Source organism: Sylvia atricapilla, chromosome 11, assembly GCF_009819655.1.
Source record: "Sylvia atricapilla isolate bSylAtr1 chromosome 11, bSylAtr1.pri, whole genome shotgun sequence".
In the NCBI taxonomy this organism is placed as follows: domain Eukaryota; kingdom Metazoa; phylum Chordata; class Aves; order Passeriformes; family Sylviidae; genus Sylvia; species Sylvia atricapilla.
In genome coordinates, this window is record NC_089150.1 from 22,159,756 (window position 1) to 22,180,114 (window position 20,359).

At 45.6% G+C, this 20,359-nt stretch overlaps 1 protein-coding gene across 1 annotated transcript in view; it reads right to left on the bottom strand.

Annotated features, from left to right (window-relative positions):
• RAD54L2 (RAD54 like 2) overlaps positions 1-20,359 on the bottom strand; it is a 41,953-nt gene that overhangs the window by 4,095 nt on the left and 17,499 nt on the right. The window contains 24 exon segments of the mRNA XM_066327057.1: positions 165-340; positions 1,532-1,737; positions 2,064-2,163; positions 3,141-3,256; positions 3,564-3,682; positions 4,238-4,281; positions 4,284-4,451; positions 4,454-4,487; positions 4,914-5,091; positions 6,351-6,580; positions 6,583-6,695; positions 7,565-7,618; positions 7,621-7,760; positions 8,454-8,562; positions 8,831-9,022; positions 9,025-9,040; positions 9,532-9,575; positions 9,578-9,643; positions 9,646-9,720; positions 9,723-9,761; positions 10,489-10,620; positions 12,173-12,312; positions 13,702-13,747; positions 13,750-13,899. Coding sequence (XP_066183154.1) covers positions 165-340; positions 1,532-1,737; positions 2,064-2,163; positions 3,141-3,256; positions 3,564-3,682; positions 4,238-4,281; positions 4,284-4,451; positions 4,454-4,487; positions 4,914-5,091; positions 6,351-6,580; positions 6,583-6,695; positions 7,565-7,618; positions 7,621-7,760; positions 8,454-8,562; positions 8,831-9,022; positions 9,025-9,040; positions 9,532-9,575; positions 9,578-9,643; positions 9,646-9,720; positions 9,723-9,761; positions 10,489-10,620; positions 12,173-12,312; positions 13,702-13,747; positions 13,750-13,899 — 2,687 coding nt within the window.

Below are 20,359 nucleotides of genomic sequence, written 5' to 3' on the forward strand. Positions count from 1 at the left end.
ATAGGGCAGGATCTTTGAGTCCTCTCTAGAGAATTTTCTGCCTATTTCCACCAGACTCTATGTGCATCCTTCTTGCAACCATGGCTCCATCACACTGCCAGACTCCTTCAGGCCCACTCCTACCTGTGCAGTGCAGTGCCAGCAAAGAAGCAGGCTGGTCTTACCTTGGTGATGAGGTGAGGATACTTGAGACAGGCTAATTGTAGAACAGACTCCTTCATCTTGCTCGGATTGAGGGAGAGCTGAGCAGGATCAGATTCCTCTTCCACAAAATGCAGCAGGTTCTCCACCTCCCGTCGAGTGAAGTTCAGCACTGGGTTCAGATCATCCACCACCCGATCTGGAAGAGAAGGAAGGGAATGAGCAGAGAAGGGAAGAGAGCACTGCTTGTCTGTTGCCCTTCCTATACTTCTGTCCTAATACAGCTCCCTCCTTGCAATCTACACAATCCTCAGAAGTATGCTGTAAATGTCAGGGCAAGGAGAAAATCATCATGTTTTGATGAGAGCTGAACCTGTTTGACCAAGTCAGGGTGACAAGTGCCTGTGGACCAGCTGTGCTGGTCACCAAGCTCTTGGCAAACAGGAACACAAAACTAATTATGGATAGTGTCCCACCTCATGGAACTAGGCTGTAAACATACACATCCTGGGACAGAACTGCAGCCACATCAGTATGTGTTCTCCCACAAATCCCCCCAAAAAGGCTCAAATTAATACCTATATACTAAAATGGAAAGCTCAAAAAAACAGCCACATTTCCTCACTTACAAGAGCCTGAATGTTTTCCTTGAAACATTCCCTCCTGCACACAGGTCAAATGTAAGCACATGGAGAAAACACTCTATCCAAGACTCTGGGGAGCCAGGCCTGCTGCCAGGGGACCCCATCTTGAGTGCACAACAGCAAACTGAGCTGATCATGCTGGGCTGCTGCCTCTGGAGTTTTGGGCAAAGAAGGGGACAGAGCTCTCTTTGGGTCACAACCCTCAGCTGCACATTCTATGAGAGCACCTTGACAACTGGCACAAGCCAGCACAAAAGATACTTTTGGTACAATGGCAGGTCAGAACCACAATGACTTAACTATTCTTGGCAAGCACTATCAGTCAAAGGTATTGATATACATTTTAATTTATCTATTTTTCCTCTCTTACTGCAGGAAAAATGGAGATACAGAGGTATTTAAGTAGTAACACCCAGTTTAAGATGAGCAATATCCAGGCAGAGGGGAAAACAGGATGAGCACCTCCTGAGTCTCCAGTCTGTTGCAGCAGCCAGACGAAGAAAGTAAATAGTACAGCAGTGGACTGGGACCACAACCTTGCTGCAGGATGCTGGCTCTACCACCAAGAATTTCTTACAGGATCCCATGTCACTGCCAAACTCAAACATCAAACATAGCCCTGGGACAGTGCCTGTCACCTCTTTGTTTTTCAAACTTAAAAAATTACAAAACCTACAGAAACAGGACTTCCAGGAGCTAAGAGGAGTGAAAACTGACAGTGGAACGTAGTGCTCATCTGTGCTTACCTGACATGCCCTGCTTGGAGATCTGACGGTCATAGATCTTCTTCTCCAGGGTGTAATCAGAAACCAGTCTGTAGATGTGGCACGGCTTCTTCTGCCCATAGCGGTACACCCGGCACACGGCCTGGGCGTCGTGGCACGGGTTCCAGGAAGCATCAAACACCACCACTCTGTTTGCTCCAATGAGGTTGACACCCAAACACCCAGCACTGGAAAATTAAGGCAAATTTCAAATGCTGCCCTGGTCAATTTCCAAAACTTATAGGCAGGGTCAACCATCACAGCCAAGAGTCCATAAAGGGTCTACGGAAAGTTTCCTCCAATCAAACTTTAAACCCAAGTTTAGTTTTCAGGACTGTTAAGCTGTTGCAGAGGCCTAAGGCTGAAATCCTACATCCCTAGGGAACTCAGAAGCAGATGGCACTATCATACCATGGAGAGCACATTATAAAGGAAGTTAAGAACGAAAAACCCACATGCATACAGAACATCAGTATGAGTCCTTCCCCATGCCCTTCTGCTCCAGCCAACTCACCGTGTGGACAAAAGGAAGAGCCAAACAGAGGCATTGCTGGGATCATTGAACTGGTTAATCAGCCGCTCCCTTTCTGAGGCAGAGGTGCTGCCATCCAGTCCTGAGAAGGGAATTAAAGATACATGTAAAAGCTCTGCATGTTTGGGGGATTTCTATCAGAAATAAACTCCCTTTCTGAACACTAAGCGTTGAAACTGGTTCCAAACCAATTCAAGTTGTGTACTCCAGGATCTCAAACTGTACCTGTAATATATCCAAAAGGCAGGTGCAATGCAGCCAGCCAGGTTGGGATTTGATCAACTGAAAGATCAAGTAAACATTACTCAAGCTTGTCAAGGCTAGGCCTGTGAGCATGACGACACATCTAACCCTTTAAGGCTCTGCTTTAGGCAAGGTGGATAGCAGACAAGAACAACAGGAACAAAGGCCTCATTTATGCAGAAAGCTCCAGGAATCAAGAGAAAGCAAAATTGTAAAGCCTTTGGCAAACATCCAGAAACTAGACCTGAGCACAGACAGTGCTGGTATAAAGGAGTGCAGGGAGTGTCATGTCTCTGTTCCTGGGCAGCAGGTTGCTTCTGGAAGCTCTGTAAAAATCATTCTTCTTAGTCGTGGCCTGTAAAGCAGCCACACAAAGCAACAACCCATACCAGAAAAAGATTTAAAGCTGGGGAAGAGGGGAGGGGAGGTCACAGCCTTGAGAAAAGTGAAAGCATTCCACAGTGGTTTTGTTTTGGGAAGCAAGATCTAGCAAATAGCCAGCAGGACACAGAAAGTATCTTTGCAACTTTAAAAAAGCAGTAGTGTGTAAGTGAGATGTCAGAGATGTCTAACACCTTCTCAGTGAGATGTCAAAGGAGGATTTGGAAATTACTGCTTAGTTGCTATCCAACTGACACTGTCTTCCAAAACAACTAAAGCAAGAACAGTCTGAAAGAGGTTCATCAGAAGAGTGCTTCAGCAGTGTTTTCACACCCAAAGACAACTAAATGAAGATGGTGGGCGACTTTCAGGAATAAGTCCTTCACACGACCAAACAGTGTCACAACAAAAGAGAGGAGGACTGGATGCACTCACTGTAGTAGTTGATGTTTCGGACCCAGTTATGAACTCCTCCATCTGAGCCTGGAGGACTTGGCACTGGTCTCTTTGCCAAAAACTCTTCAATGACAGATAAGGTGGACAAGCTCTGGCTGCAAAAACCAAGATCTCTGTTCAGGAAAAAGTCGCCCAGCAGCAGAAGTGGAGCATCAGAACCCTTCCCCAACCATAACAGTGCTGATGGTTGTCAAAACCTGTTTGTGCAGCACATCTCTCACTAGTAAATGTGACAGTGGCAGAAGTATAAAATCCACAGATGAAAATCCACATTAATACAACAAAGGAGGAAAACAGGAACTGCCACACCATTCATCCTCTGTAAAAACCTCCTACTACCAGGGGGGATCCAACTACTCCAGTATTTAATGACTGTGGGATCAATGGTCATACTCTGCTTACCTGAAGACTAAGATCTTGTCTCCAAGCTTCACACTTTCTTCAATTAGGTGGAAAAGTAACACCATCTTGGGTGAGTTCTCCAGGACTCCTGTCTTGTAATCACACAAGATGTCTTTGGCCTACCGAGAATGGGAGACTATTACAGGTGGAGTTGCTCATTCCCTGTTTAGTTCAACAACCCTGTCTCAAGGTGAGAGAAATAAATCATAGCGATGAAGTTATTTACATCCAGTTGTTTGAGGTGACAGTGTTACTCCCAACTACTGCTGCTACTTCCCATTCCAGAAGCTCCAAATGACAAACTCAGCGATGAATGAGTGTCCTCTTAACCTCTCATGACTCTTTTATCTTAAGAGCTTTCCTCCATCTTTCTAGATTTACCACCATCTTATTTAGATTAAACTTTACCCTCATGCCTTTATTTAGAATAACAAAGTCCACAATCTTTTTGGGCAGATGAGAACAAGGACATAAGAGTCCTGCCTGCACTTCTACCTCACTAGAGTCACAAACCTCTCCTAGCACCAAATGTATTTGCTTATCAAGATGCTCTGTGGTAAAGAGAACCCAAGAGAAACCCACACCCTCAAAGAGACTTCTCTTTACTCTGCTTCAGGAAACTGTCCTGTCTTTCAGACTCTTGAAACGAAGAGTTTTCCAGCAGTGACACTCACCCACTCGTAAGTTACAACCTGATTTGCTCTCTCTTGAAAAGGTTGAAGCCAACACTCTGGAGGAACTTGCTATTAGTAGCTTCTCCAACTGGTGATGCCAAAGCATTATTCTCTGTTTTGACTTTAATTCCCTGAGGCTGGCAGCGGGAATTAGTGTTTGCTGTGCCAAGGTCATCCACATCCAAATCCTGCTCATTTGCCAGATTCTCCTTTGCAGAGCTTCATACAACACATCTGGATGGTTCCAGATCTGAAGGGATAAAGAAAGAAAGTAGTTAGACCTGCACTGGTCTGCTGCTTGCCAATGATTGTAACCTGAAAGCCCCCACAGCTATTCAAAGGGAAGAACTAATACTTCTTCTGGTTCTCATATCTTTAAAAGTGCCTTGAGAACAAACCAGGAGGTCACTGTGCACCCCACAGCACAGAGGCAGAAAAAGCTGCCTGTTTGTACTAAGCAGGTATGGTTATGCAGTTTCAGGTATCGGCCCAGACTGTTTCAGCTGATGGCAGCAGGTCTCTTGCAGAGTTTGAAAGAGACATTTAACATCCCTGTACCTCAGATCTGGAAGCAAAGATAACAACACTGTTGAACCACTTTCACATCCTCTTTTCACTTATATTCCCCTTTCCCAACATATTAGAATCTTTCTTTGCATCTTCTGCCAAAACCTACCTTACAACAGACACAGAAAGCTTTGAGTGGGTTCAGCCCCAGCCAGCCACTGTTGCCTGCATCTCGGAACCGGTTCATGAACTCCGTGTAAAGGTCCCGCTGAATCTTGGATAGACGTACCAGAATGACGTGTTCTTCCTTAGATGGGAGCTGAACCTTCAGCACATTGTGGCCTCGCCTGTGGAGGAAATAAAAAGGATGAGATAAATACAGGGAAGGGAATTTTCCAGTATGATCTCCCTGTGGTTGCCTGTAGGGTAAGATTTTGACTTTTTGCCCACCCAGCTGCAGGGAGAAGGACCTCTAAACTGCATGTTTCTCTAATGCATGACACTTCTGAGATACTCTCCCTGCAGCCAAATACCAATTGTATACCAATCTCAAACATTACAATCCTCTAGCACAGGTCACAGAGTTAACAGGGTAATGAAAGTCCTGTTTTCATGGTAGCTGCAAAACAGAAATAAAATGTAAAGTCTATTTCAGGTCTGCCAATGATTAAGACACTCCAGACCAGCATCTTAGAATTCTCATCTGAGAAAAAAAATGCTGATTTGTTTTGAGTGGTGGAGTCATGTCACTTTTCTTAACACTTTCATGAAACACTTCCAGATCCTTGGATAAGGGTGTCACAAAGCACACATCCAAATTGGCTATTAAGCCATCAAATAAACCTGAGGTCACTCTGGGGCAGTTAGAGATGTAGTTCTCCATTATCAGAGTCTGTGGTACCAAAGCAAATCAACTTCACAGTGTGGCCAGCAGGCCAGGGCAGTGAACCTCCCCCTGAACTCAGCACTGGTGAGGTTCTGCCTTGAATCCTGGGTTCAGTTTTGGGCCCCTCACTAGAAGACAGGGAAGTGCTACAGCTAGGTGCAGTGAGGTGCTTCTCTGCTTCCCAGAGAAGGGAATAAAGCTGGGGAAAGGTCTGGAGCACAAGTCTCATGAGGAACAGCTGAGAGGGCTTGGCCTGGAGAAAAGGAGGCTTTGGGGGGATCTCTCTCTCTCTCCCCCCACAACTACCTAAAAGTAAGTTATATCCAGGGAGGGGACAGTGTCTTCCCTAGGTAACAGTGATAGGACAAGAGAAAATGGCCTCATATTGTGCCAGGAAAGTTTATATTTGATATTAAAAGACATTTATTCATGGAAAGGGTGGTCAGACACTGGAACAGGCTGCTCAGGGAAGTGGTGGAGTCCTGGAGGGATTTGAAAGACTCGTAGGTATGGCACCTGGGAACAAGCGCAGTGGTGGTTGTGCTGGGTTAAGAGTTGGACTTGATGATCTTACAGGTCTTTTCCAACCTAACCGATTCCATGATTCCATAACGCAGCAAGATTTAGTTGTACTGCATAAACTCAGAAACAAGCCATGTAACTTACGATGAAGGAGCTGCTTGCACGGACTAGAGCCCTGAGAACTCCCTGTGGACTCACCGCTGCACAAAGCCCTCCAGCAGGCTGTGCAGGACGTGGCTGCGGTAGCGCATCAGCCGCACGTCCTGGGGGGTGCTGTCGATGCACTGCCCGTTCAGGATGGGCCGCTCAAACATGTTGCTGAATTCCTGCCGGGAGCCCAGGAAGTCGGGCCGGACAAAGTCCACCATGCACCAGTACTCGATGAGGTTGTTCTGGAGTGGGTACCCTGTCAGCAACCACCCGCCGGCGGCGAGCGGATGTTCTTCAGTGCCTGGGAAGTGCTGGCATGGCAGTTCTTTATCCGATGTCCTTCATCGCAAATAACCACATCTGGGCCAGGGCGAGACAAAGCCTTCTCAATCCCTGAGGACAAGGGACATTAAATGGTAGTTAGAGATGAATAAGACTAAGTTCTGGTTTTATAAGGTCACCAGCTTCACAAAAGAGGGGTATGTCTGAAAGACAAAACATCAGTCTATCGTTATGATTCAGGATGGCTCATGTAAGGACATGCAGAACTCCGATTTCTTCAGAGGGCTTATAGCAAAGTTTTTGAATGACAAATTCTTTTTATACAGTGTTCTGGTACAATTAATAGGATTGGTCCTTTAGGGGGCCTAAAGATGTTTTTGTAAACATCTCTACCAGTAAACAAGTTGGAAACCACCAGGTGTCAGGAGGATGGTATCTACAAGATTGTTTTGGGTTCCTCCTTATGATTTCCCAGGCCAGACTGGGAGAGTTCTGTACTTGGCTTTCCCACAGGCTTCAAGCTTCTGCCTGGAGCCCATGTTCTGGCCACTGTCAGTTCCCACAGCAGTATCCATGGGTGCAGAGAGCAAGGCTGATGCAGGAGATAACATATGACTAGACACTAGTTCTGATTTAGCAAAATGTAGTAATGAGCAAACATTACTGTCCCTTGATTTCTGTTCAACAACCTGAGTTGCATCAAGTCGGGTGTCTTGCATTAAATCAGAGTGACAAATCCCACACCGACAAATCTCAGAGTTCAGTGTACTGAATTCCACGCTAACTTGCAGGTATTTCAAGAAATAGATTCATACAAAGCTCAACGACCTTCTGCCTCCAAAGATACAATCCCATCTAGCAAAGCTCTATCACGTCAGTGATACTAAAAGCAAGTTATAGCTTGTTTCCCTGCCCTGCCACAGCTGACAGCCAGCTGCTCAGCAGGGTCACACTCTCCCTCTTGAGGGCTGACTTCCCACCTTTCAGAAGTTCCTGCTGCCGGTCTTCCTCATCCAAGTCAATAATGACAGGGCAGTTTGTTTCTTTGTTCTCTTCTTCCTGCCAGTGGCAAAGGACTTCTTCAGTGAAAGGAGACGGTACATCTCATATCCCATCAGCAGCACACCACCTTCTGTCACCCAGTCATTCACCACCTTTGCACGTGCAGCTGTTGTCCTGCAAAACAACCAAATAAACTGTGAGCTTGACTCCTATTTCAGGTTGAATCACTGGACCAGAAACTGCTGCAAAAAAACCCCTCATTTAATTAATTAAAGCACTTTTCTCACATCAAACCAGATGGAGGTTTACAATGCAATTTCTTTAGGAAACAAACAGATAAAGAGGGGGGAAAAAGCCTTTTATGTGCCATGGATAGCAGGATTGAGAATCCTTACAGGAGCTGAGGTGTAGAAGACTGTCATGCACAAAAGCATATCAAACTCAAGAGTTCCCTTTTAATAAAGCTGTTGAGTTTGCAAAAACTATTTTCAGAACGAGTTGCCAATGCACATAGTTGTAATCTTTGAGTTGTTTATCCCCTGTTGTCTCCTTCAATGCTCCTGTCACCCAGGCTTCCTTCCCTTCCAGCCTGCTCAGAATTGATTCAGATCAAGACACTGTCTTCACTCAGTCCACCGCAGTAATCAGATCTCGGCCAACAGTAATAAATGGCTGGAGCAGCATCAGCAGATTCAAATATATCCCACCCAGGAGGTGAAGATATGAACAGGTAGGTGTATAGCACAGCCAGTGAACTGAGAATTCCCGAGGACCTCTGCACTGCCCTGATCCATGCACAGAAAATAACCCAGAGGGAGGCAGAGATCCCTGAGCCACGAGCTCAGAAAAGCTTTTCCTGTCACCTACTTGTGTTCATCATTCAGGATGTGGACTTTGAAGGTGCGGGGCTGGACCTCTTTGGAATTATAATCAGCAGGAAGGTTTTCAGGTGCTGGGAGCCAAATGTTGAACTCTGCTAGCCGTTTTGGAGCGTATTCACCTGAAAAATTAGCCATGGAGAATTAAAAACTGAATTGAGTCACTTGGGATTTTTAAGAGCAAAAATGAGATTAGGAAATGACACCAGTGTGCCCAGATGAAGCAGCAGCTCACAGCATGCAAATTCAGGAACACAGGGAATGATAGAGGGGGGAAAAGCAGCAAGGATGTGATACTGCTTGATGAGTGATGGGACACTAAGCTACCTTCTCTATGCAAAGAAAGAAGCAGTGTAAGGAAGCCACTCAGCCAGCCTTTCATGTGGCTACTTACAGGTACAATGGCAAGAACAGTCTTGGCCTCTGTGTGCCGAAAAAGTACGTCCAAGAAAGAGATGACCTGTATGGTCTTGCCCAGGCCCATGCTATGTGCCAAAATACACCCAAACCCACTGCTGGTTTTAAATCTCTCCAACGACTCAACCAAGTTGTCATAAGGAATCGGATCCCACCAATCTAGGCATAAAAGTAGAAGAAGTGTTAGAATGGTGGCAGACAAAAAAGCCCAAGATGGGTATGTTTTTACAGGTGGCAAGTCATAAGGACTGTTAAAATGTAAATGGATGTTTCAAGTTCACTAGAGTACTCTAATCTAGGAAGGCTCAGAAACTCTGTATTTTTAGATGCTCATAGAATTTCTTGAGAATATATCAATAAATCAAATTAATTTGTACCCAGAGGATTTCTCTGAATGTGAGTTCATCAGTTTGTTTAGAAATATTGTTTTATTTTTTAGAGGTTCATCTAAATATAAAAAGGTCTGATAATAACAACAGCTGAAGTTATACAGAGCCTTGGCCTTCCTCTAATTCAGTTTATTATTTGACTGTCCACAACAGTCACCACCACAACCACCCCTAGCCACAGGGCTCACCAAAGAAGTTCTGCTGAGATTCCCAGGCAGGCTTGCCCAAGTTCATTGCATTTTCAAGGCTAACAAAGCCTACCTGATGAGGTTTTACTGCATGTGCAAGCTGAGGAGCCAGGAAATGTCCTCCTCATTCGGTGGATGATTGATGTTGACGATGACTTGCCCCAGAGCATCTGACTGATTTAGGCATCATTCACATGAGAGCCACTGCTCTCTTCACTGCCATCCTCCTCCCCCTCATTGCCAGAGTCACTGCTGTCCACATTTGGAGGGTATCATCCTCTCCGGAGCTCAGCTCAATCACTTCTGTAAATTGAAAAAAACAGGAGGGAATAAGGACCAAGTTAACTTGATGTCAGGGTTTATCACGATTGGAAAAACCTATCAGGAAATAAGGCTACCCCCAGCTTTTGCAATTCCACCCTGGCCTAATGATGTATCCTGAACAAGCAGGCATGATACAGGCACACACCAGCCCCCTCAGACCAGTATATGAAAGCATCAGCTTCCTTGCTTCCAAACGTGTCAGGGAACATTGACTTGGCTGGTCCAAAGAGAAGATGAGACATTTTCTAGGAGTGTTTTACATTCTCTTCCATAGGTTTTCTTAATTCCCAAGCCCAGTCATGAATTTTATCTACTGATGTAATGCCTAAGGATCACCAAGGAGTCCAGTTGAATCCATTTGGGACAAGGGACACAAAATCACTTCCAGCTGCAGATCCGAATACTTAAATGCTCCTTTTACATGCACCAAATGGTGCCACAACTCCTGTAAGCATTCTTTAGGAATTCACTGACAAAGTTAAGTGCACTTCTAAAGACAAATTCACAAGAGAGCCTGACAGGCCATTTTATAAATGTCATTTTAGGACTAACAGGCCAGGACTGCCCATGTAACTGGAAACCAGTAGGCCTTACAAACGTCTGAAGTGATTCACTGCTGTGGAGCATCTGACCAGATGAAAACAGACTTGTGGCTGAATAAACAGCATATTGTGAGAAGAGCAGGCTGAGGCAATTGGTCACTTACCATCTTTAATGCTATTTTTTCCTTTAGTATCATCTTCACTGCCACTGCTGGTACTGTCGAGGCAGATCACTTCCTCAGCCAGGACCTGAGGGGGGAGCTGGGTTGCCTCTGCTGTTCTGAAAACTATGTCCTCTACAAACATAAAATACAAACAAATAAGTAATTAATAATAATGGGGAAGAGACAAAACTGTTCAGAAACCAGACAGTATTTCCTTCCACTTAGCTCCAATAACTTAGTCCTGGAATTTTCCATAACAGACTCTCACAGTCTACAATCCTGCTATGACTCAGCTTCCTGGGTCACACTCTCCTCCATTCTCACTATGCTGAAACAATAGCCCATTGCTGATGGCACCCTCTGTTTCATGCCCTGACTCAGACACACTGACCATGCAACATGCTAAAGCCCTTTGTTTCTCTTTTTTTTCTTGGTCTCAGTAAAAGCTGTGTTTCATCCAGCAGAGAAAGTATCAACTGCTGAAGGGATGATAACTGCCCTTTGTTAGTAGGGACACTGTAATAATTACAATCCCACATATCATAAACAACTTTTGCTAATCAAGAACATTTGTTGTATGTTTTAAGTGCTGCCATGTTGGGGAGAGGCTAATGGGGCCAAACAGCACCACTGCAGTGACATAGCAAGAGATGACATTCTTCTGGGGCTCAACCTACTCTGCATAAGTGAAAGTATTTTAAACAGCTCTTATTCCTTCTCCCACATGTAGAAGTGTTTTTAACACTTGCATATAAGGGAGAATATATATTTCCTCAAGAGGCAAGGCCAATGCAGAATTCCTTACCCTGCCCAACATCCAGCTGCACTTCTCTGCCCTTTACACCATTTAAAACTGTGCAATAAACTAAATCACCAAAATGATTCAGATTGGGAGACAATGCCAGGTGACATTCACCCAAAGACATGAATGATGCTTAACCATTTATACTGCCTGCAACTCACTGCTTGCTGAAACATGCAAGGAAGGCCAAGGTTACATCACCACCATATGTACACCCAGTCTATTGTTCCACTGTCCCCAGTACCAGACACAGGAGTTACCAGACCATTCCCAGGACAAACAGGGTCTGGCATTTCTGCCAAGACTGTTGATTTAAGCTCCCATACCAGCTGGAAAGACAAGAGAGCTCTGTTTCAGCATCCCCATATACACACTTAATATGTGTCAAAATATCTTCAACAAAGATTACCTGGCATCCTTCACCAAGCAGCCATGTTCTTGATACAAAACAAGTATGTTTGGAACTGTCTACACTGAATCTCTAAGTGGTTTGGAACTGCTGTTATTTTACACTTGGAAGTCCAAGTACAACACAGAATTCCAGAATGTTTGGGGTTGGAAGGACCCTTCAAAGGTCATCTAGTCCAACCCCTCTACACTGAGCAGGGACATCTTCAGCTACATTTGCCTGCTCAGAGCCCAACTCATCCTGACCTTGAATGTTTCCAAGAGTGGGGAATTTACCACATCTCTGCACAACCTGTGCCAGTGTTTCACCAGCCTCATTGTAAAGCATTCTTCCTTGTATCTAGCCTGAATCAACCTTCCTTTAGGTCAAAACCATTACTCCTTGTCCCGTCATGGACATGCATGGCACTAACCTTCTTCATACAGCTTCTATCCTTAAAACTCTTGCTTTGACTGTTGTCTCCCAGTGCTTACCAGGAAGAAACTCCAAGGGTACAGCTGGTATAGAGGCCGGATAATCCTTCCGCTGCTGCTCAAGCCGTTTCCTTCTCTCCAACTCTTCCTGCTGGGCTGCCTTTGTCACGGCTTCCAGTTGGTCCTCCCGCAACAGCTTTCTGAACACAGGAGCAAATGTGATTTAGTTACACTCAATTTCTTCCAAAAATGTGAATGGCTGCTGCAAAGATGACTGACAAGCTCCAGGTATTCTGTCAGACACAGAGTAGGAACATTATCTCTCAAAAAGATATGGGCAAATTCTACAGCAATTTCAACACTGTGTTTCCCAAATACACGTAACACTACTATCACTCAAGGAAAAGATAAGTTTGACAGAAGCAAAATCACAAAAGGAGGAAAAACATAAGGTAAGCACATACGTAAATTAGGTTACCAGAGGCTAGTCTTGAAAGGATTTTTTTATTGATATACAGTTTACAAACACAAAATGCACTAAGTCATGCAAAGAAGATATATGGGAAGAAAATGAATCAATTCCCCCACAAAAAGTCATCACCCTGATTCTCTTCTGACAGCATTTCAGGAGCTAGGATCTCTAATGGTTTTAACAATTATTTCAAGGCATTCTCTCAAAGCACCTTCCCTTTACAGGTAATTTTATTTACTTCCAGAAGTTGCTTTACCCTGCTTCAGTGTCACACGTCCAGTCCTGGAAATGAAACTGCTTTTGCTAGACAAGAGGTGCAGTACAAGCAGTGGTAAAATCTAGCTCTCTCAAACCAGTCATTTAAATTACCCAACTCCGCACTTCAAGGACATCTCCTTCATCCTAATCAAGTCTCATTTTTCAAGGCTTAGTCAATGTTTATTCCTTCAGCTTTAAGAAAATCAATTTGCACAAGCCTAAATAGGAATCAAAGACCACCAGCACAGGGATTGAGAGCCACTTGCTGCCACAGGAGTTCCTGCTCCATTAGTTCTCCTCTGAGCTTATAAAATTCCCTTGAGCAAATTTCCTAATGATTTACCACCTTGCAACTTGTCCCACAATACACGGCGAATTACACAATCAAACAACTACTGCTTTGTAAAAGCCAGGTGAAACTGACTTCCAACATTTCAGTCGCTAGTCGTAGCATCAGTATTCCTCTCAACAAGTACCCAGCATAGTATAAGAAAGGACTGTATTTTAGGCTATTTGCAATAGGATTCGCCTCAGCAAATATCTGAAACTGGTATTTACTTAATGGTGGTACTGTTTTTCAATTACATCTCTCAAAAGACAGCAGCAATTACACAATTTTTGCAATGTATTCCATAACCGAATATTCACTCTTCTGAAATACCAAACAAGTCTGCACCCACATGCAGCACTCCAGTCTGAAGTCACTCTACTCCCACTGGTGAAATCCTAAGGTTTTGGAAAAGAAAAACCATCTGGTTTGCCAGCAGTGGCACAATGTAGCTCAGAAGCAAAGTGCAGAGATTATGTTTTCACCACCATATGTGACCTGAGCTCTTTCTGTCCTGCTGCTGCTGCTTACCTGATGTTCCTCCGCATGTGAGACGGTTTCTGAGCCCTCTTCTTTTGGTGTCCTCAGAGGCCAGGCTCTTGTGCTGGTTCTGCAAGAGTTGCTCTGCCCGCTCGCTCTGAGATGAGGTAGTTGAAGTCGAGCGCTGCCATTCTCCATCCTCCACGTGCTCTGCATGGTCACCACTGAACACGGCTTCCTGGGGTTGGTCTGCAAGGGGAAGAACAGGACATGGGAACAGCTGTGCCAGGCTGGCAGCTGGCTTTTCCATCAGCATTCAGCAGGATTTGAGTGGAACAGGAACTGACAAGACCTACTCTCACTCATTTGCAAGCACGTCACTCTGAGGGTCAAAACTGGGGGCCTTTCTGACAGTCAAAGAGAGTTAAAAAGTTTTTCAGTAAAGAGTCTGTCCCTAGTGAAAGCCAAGACTTACACCCCTCAACACAGACTTAAAGTGACCTGACAAGAAAACAAGACAAAATCACTTAGGTCCATGAGGAGCACTTGCTATCCCAATAGTCTGTTTTTCTATGAGGGCCTGATAAGCTCTGATTAAAACAAGGAACTTGAATCTCTTTTGCTTGTTTCACATCATTCAATTAGGGCAGAATTTCCATCTATATGACACCTGTGTAACCATCTCCCAAGTCACAGAACACAGTATGTAAAAGGTTATCTGGTTCAAAGAGTAGGTCATGGCTTAGCAGGCAGCTCAGTGGTTTTAGCACCAGGCTTCACTCTCATGGTTTAAATGGTAATTTCCAACAAGCCTTTTGTCAAACAAAACTAAGTGGCAATACTTTTTCTACATTATAAATCACATGCATTCCTTTTTCTCTTCATTCTCCTATTTTCATTCCATTTGTGCCTGATTCCACTCGTAAAGCACAATGTGAAAAGACACCCTGTTCTGTGTGACACTTGGCTCTTCAACAGGCTGCCAGTGACCAAGCTAATGCTTCCAGAGCAAAGAAAAAAATGCTTCTGTTCAAAAGCCTCCCTTGAAGCAAACTGTTTCTGACAAGCGTTGTAATAGCTTCTTTGAAGCATCTTGTCCCCTTGTGTCAGAAAGAGAGATATTCTGAACTTCATCTTGTAATCAGCTTTCTTGCTTACATTGTGTATCTAAGCTAATGACTGAACTGAGATGACACTTAGACAGAACTTTGAAGGAAAGAAGACATCAGTGCAGAGGAATGTGGCAGATGAAGTAATTACAGAACCAACAAGCATCACATTGGTGACTCAGGGATCTGGAGACAGAGAGTATCTTTTCCTCAAAATGCTGGGAGCTTAAATGAAGGATGCTAAAGTACAGTACATTGCACCTACAGCTGTCATGTTGATATGCCCATTAAATTAACCTTATCTCCAGTATCACATCTAAAATTGAGATGACAAGAAGTAGATTCACACCTTGTTCAAAAGCACCAACTTTGCAAACTTCCTCTCCAGACATCCCACCAGGCCTACCCCAGCATTTGCTGCAAGTCTATGTCAGAACACATTTAGGACTTCTAAGCTCAGCCCACCATGGACCAGTACCAGCAGAGGCAGCTCAAATATTTCTGTGAATATCTGTCTCTGCAAGCCCTACGCATACTGGAAAACCAGGTATCTACAGCTTATGGATGGAACAGATCTCATGATGAATGCAGGAGAGTTATGCATATGAAGATAAAGGCAAAAGGGGTTCACTGCTACAAGCATAGCAGTTCTAACCACAGCCTTGGCCTTGGAGCCGTGTCCTCCCACCATGCCTCTTTAGACTTACAGGCGCAGATATCAAGCATCAAGTCACTTGCAGACAGACAGCTGTGCTGGGAATAAACCCAGTTTCTCAGGCTTCTCAGACAACTCTGCTATTTGAGCTACAGACACATTTTAGTCACATTACCTGCAATTCTTCAGCACTGTTTCCTTCCCCCCACCCCTCTTGACTCCTGGTTATATAACTAGATCAAAGACTGGATGAAATAGGCAAAGGGAAGCAGGCAGGCTGCACACGTGATCACATGCTCCAGATGAGTCATTAAACCTGAGACAAAACACTGCCATGGTTACACTGCTGCCATCTCACCCCTGGGCCCGGAGGACCTTGACAAGGCACCATAGAGCACAAAGCCAGGCTTGTTTGGAAGAGGAAGCATTTCCCTCCCCACACTCCAGCAATTGCCACATCACCTCCTCCAGCACTGTGCCAGGCAAGGCTGTCCTCAAGACAAGGGTGATAACAGCAAAACCTAAAGTCTCAGGAGCCCAAATTATTATGTCTCCTCTATGTTTTCAGATGTGTTGTGCAATCCCTACGTAGATTCTTTCAATTTCTGTGTTTTACCTTTTCTTTCTTCTTAATGATATGTAATACAGTTCTGGTGAAACCTGTCACACAGCTGGATCAGATAGAATTTTCAAATGTAATTCTCATCTGACCAGGAGCCTGAAGCCCAAAATTTGATGATAAATTTGGTCCTGCACTGAGTACAAGTCCTCATCGCCACAGCCATGTCTGATCAGGCTGGTGTTTGTCCTGCTAGTGACAAGTTCTGAGGTGAAGACACAAGCTGTCTCTCAGCCCACATTCCTGACACATATGCATCAAGAGAGCTCTTCCATGCTAGCTACAGCTCCAAACATCTCACTGATTCAGCTGCAGTGGATTCAGGGGACAGCTGGCTTCCCAAAGGCTGCTCCTATCCTTGCCACCACCATGAATAAAACTTTTCGTGAAGGTTAACAATGATAAAACCCCAAGTGTTACCTTGCAACAGCTCCCACCACACCTGTGGCATGAGCTGGCAGTTACAAGCAGAAATTGTTTTGTTGCTGTTTTGTAATAAACTCCGGATTTTTTAGCCTAAACCTAACCCAGATGAAAAGTGTGGCTCCCGCTGCAGTCGTAATGGCTGCTCTCCAACACAGTGAGCTCCCAGCTGTGTAAATGGGACCCACACTGGGACAGAAACACATTAAGAAACAATAACTACACACACAAACACCGATTTGTATAAGAAAAGGCCTGATCTTCACAGTTTGACAGGTCCCATCAGGTAATCGATGGAATAATCCTGCCTCAATTTTGCCAAACCTGCATCTACAACAGAAATGCAATTAGAGTTTTGTAACAGGAGCTCAACACACTACTCTGACATGGTTATACAAGTAGGGTTTACACAACACAGAAATTCATCAGCCCCGTTTGCATGTTGACAACTGTCTGATCATGCTGGAGCTGCTGTGCACTCTAGGAAGACCTGGGCATTTATTCCCACTGCCAGCCTGAGAAGAGCATTGCCCCCAGCCTGTGGTGTGACAACCCAGCATAGCCCTGCACAGCAAGTTGACCACATTGGAAAAAGCAGCCCCAAGTCTGCCCAGCTGAAACAGCCATGGGTCAGGTGTGGTTGTTGGCAAGGGTGTAAATTCCAGCCCACGGTTACACGCTGTGGGCACCAAGATTCACCCAGTTCATACCAGCTTTATTCCATGTTTTGCACTGTCCTCACCAGATTCTACGAAGAGGATTTCCCCAAGGAAGTGTGGTAGAATCTATGCAGCTGCTTCTTCAGGTGGTTATAGCCTCTCTGTCTGAGAAAAACCCCAAACAGTTCCCAGTAGTTATGGACACCTGGACACACCCAGGCACTCTGTCCTGCAATGTACCCTGAAATGCCAAGAGAGACAACGACTATCCTTTCTCATGCACTTTAGAGGTGTGAAATGTGCCTGCACCCTCAAAACCCAACAGACCTGGTTACAGCAGGGCTCTGGTTTGTGCCGCAGACCAGAGGTTGCCAGTTTTCTTTGCTCAATAAGCAGCAGCAAGCACTACCCAGAGATGTACATACAATAGGGGGGAGGTGTTTGACTGACATTTGCATGCCACAGTATTACAGTTTAGAAGTCTCTGTAGGAAAGAGAGTCGTGACTGCTGTGTGTAACACTGCTTCAGATGTTACTTGTCTGGTGTGACTGCTAGAGCTGTCCCTAAACACTGCACACAGCTGTGACTCATGATGTGTAACAAAGCAAAAGATTTGTCCCGCAGTCAGGCACCTCCTACTGCAGCCAAGCTCACCTCATCACCTCCTTCTCAAACTTCCATTACAACAGCACAGGATTCAGCCTGGAGAATCTTCTCTGCAAAACAGGCTTGAGGTTGCTGCAAGGGTCATGAAGCAGCAGGTTGTTTTGAGGTGTGACAACTGTGTAATTAACACTGTCTTCTGACACCAAGGTAAGTGAAAAACAGTGTTATAGCAAATCTCTGCTCCAAGGCAGATCTCAGTAACCCCAAATGTCTGTGCATCAACAATTTGGTTCTAGCAACAGTCAGCACTCCTAGGAGTACAGAAATTCCCATTCAGAAGATCTGAAGGTCTCTCACCTGAGGTGCTGCATAAAAAGATCCAAGAGACCCCTCAGTGGACAAACTACTGTGTAAAAAGTACTGTGTACTTTCTTTCCTGCTCAGTTACTAGCCAAGTAACAGGGGTAGCTAGAGGTATGTACACCTTCTCCTGGAAGACCAGTTTCATCGTCAGGGTAACTCCAGTGACTCCAGGAAAGACACAGCACTGAAAACCAGACTCTTGTTTATTTCTAAAATCCTTTCACTATGGAAATTCAGAATACCAAAGAGGACAATTTTGCCAGGGTTTTAGGCATTATTTCCTACCCTAAGGACAGGGGACGTGCATGCATGGTGAGGAAGGTAGCTGCATGCAGAGCAGTGAGCAGTCAATTCTTACTTTGGGAGCTTTCTTTTGTCCTGCACAAAGAGCAGTTAAATATTATTGCGGCCTTTGGGAACTTCTACGCAGTTTGCGGGCAAAAGCCTGTCAGAGACTAGCTAATACTAGCTAGTGCTACTACAACCAGTACTGAGCTGTCAAAGCAGGAATGGGAGGAGCACCGAGGGACGGCAGAAGAAAGTCTAATTGCACCTCCAGCTGCAACTCAGTCCTGACACACTGAACTACAACTGGAGTGCCAAAGGTTGGAGGAGCAACTCCGCAGAGCGAGCCAGACTGCAAAGGCTCGGACAGCCTAGAAGATGCTCTGTGGGGTTATGTGATGTTTCTCCAGTGTGCTGGGAGTTGGAGTGGTGGGTAGGTAATGACAGAGTGCAACAGTACCTGGCTCACAAAGAACAGCGGTTCTCTTAATTGCAGCACAGCAATCAACTGGGAGGCTGGCAACATCCAGAGTCCTCTGGCTCATCCTATACTCAGTTGTGCAATATAAATGAAATATTTTCAAAATATTCTTTGCATGCACTGGTGCAGCAGTTGCGTGGATGCCACACAAGAAGGGAGAAGTGGTGTCTGCACAGAGCACCTCTCAAAGAGGTGGCACTGTGTGAAAACACTTGAGCACCACAAGGCTGGGCTGGAGGCAGGAAATTCCTTGTGACGCCCCTCAAGTACAGTGTAGGTGAAAGTAAGGGAAAAGCTCAGACTCTCTTCTTCCAGGTTTTACCTGTTGCAACACTCAAGAGAGACATAAAGACGGCAACACATCAACACCTGGTTGCTTCCACCCAAAGCACTGGAAAGCCACCTCAGAGGGAGACAGAGCAGGACGCAGCCCCTTTGGGAACTCGAGGCTCTCCTCCAGGCAGCCGCTACCAGGGCAGCTAATTAGCAACAAGACGTAGTTCCCGGAAAATAATCGGGCTCAGTCTTCGACGGCAGGACTCCCCTCCCAGCCACCAGCGCTGAACAAAGCCCTAATTATGTAAGTATTATATAACCCGGCACACCTGCCTCCCGCTGCCGGTCCGCCGCAACCCGCGCTTGGCCGCGTCGCCCCAGCACGGCGGACGCCGAGCCCGGCCGCCCCTCTCCGGTCACTGGCAGCTGCCACTGCTGCCAGCATGACAGCCGGGACAAGTCTTTTTTGTCCGCTTGTCCACACAGGACCGCGGCTGTGGGAGCTCCCAGGCTAGGCAGTGCACCCCTGGACAAGCGGGCAGCCACGCGTGAGCCGCGAGCAGCGGGACGGGCAGCCTCGGTCCAGGCTGTCCCCGCCTGGCTCCAGCGGAACGCAGCCCACTGAGTACAGCAGTGACCGACTCCAGCACTGCTCCGGCTCCAGCTCTGCTGCCGGGCTGCCATGCCTGGCGTCCTGCTGAGTCACAGCCATGGTACTGCCAGGCACAAAGGCATCTTTCGGGCTGAGCCTGCTCCCAGGGGAAGCTTCCCTCACTTGTCAAAAAGCACGTACATCTTCATTCTCGTTGCTGATTTATCTAGGAATCTGTCGTTCATACCTGTCATTGTAACCAGACCCAGAGTCTGTCATGTTGGTATAACAAAGAGCGCTGCTTGAAAGTCTGAGTAACATGTTTTTCATTTCTCTGTGTATCAGTAAAGTGATCACTTGCTGTGGGTTCAAGACACCTATGTGAAATCTGCAGATTGCTGGTGAGGGGTGGCAGGCCGTCTCTGCCCCCAGTGCAGGACCAGAGGATAGACGGAAGAGATGAGCTCTAAAGAAAAATTCACCAGCACTGACTCCGTAGGCATGAGGAGGGAGCCAGACCATGAGCACAAGTCAAACCCATCTCCAGTCTCCTTTGGTAAGAAGTAAGCCCAAATCAATAGAAACTTTAAAAGAGAAATTACAAGGCAGTACTGCCCTTATTTTTCCTTGAGACATCTTC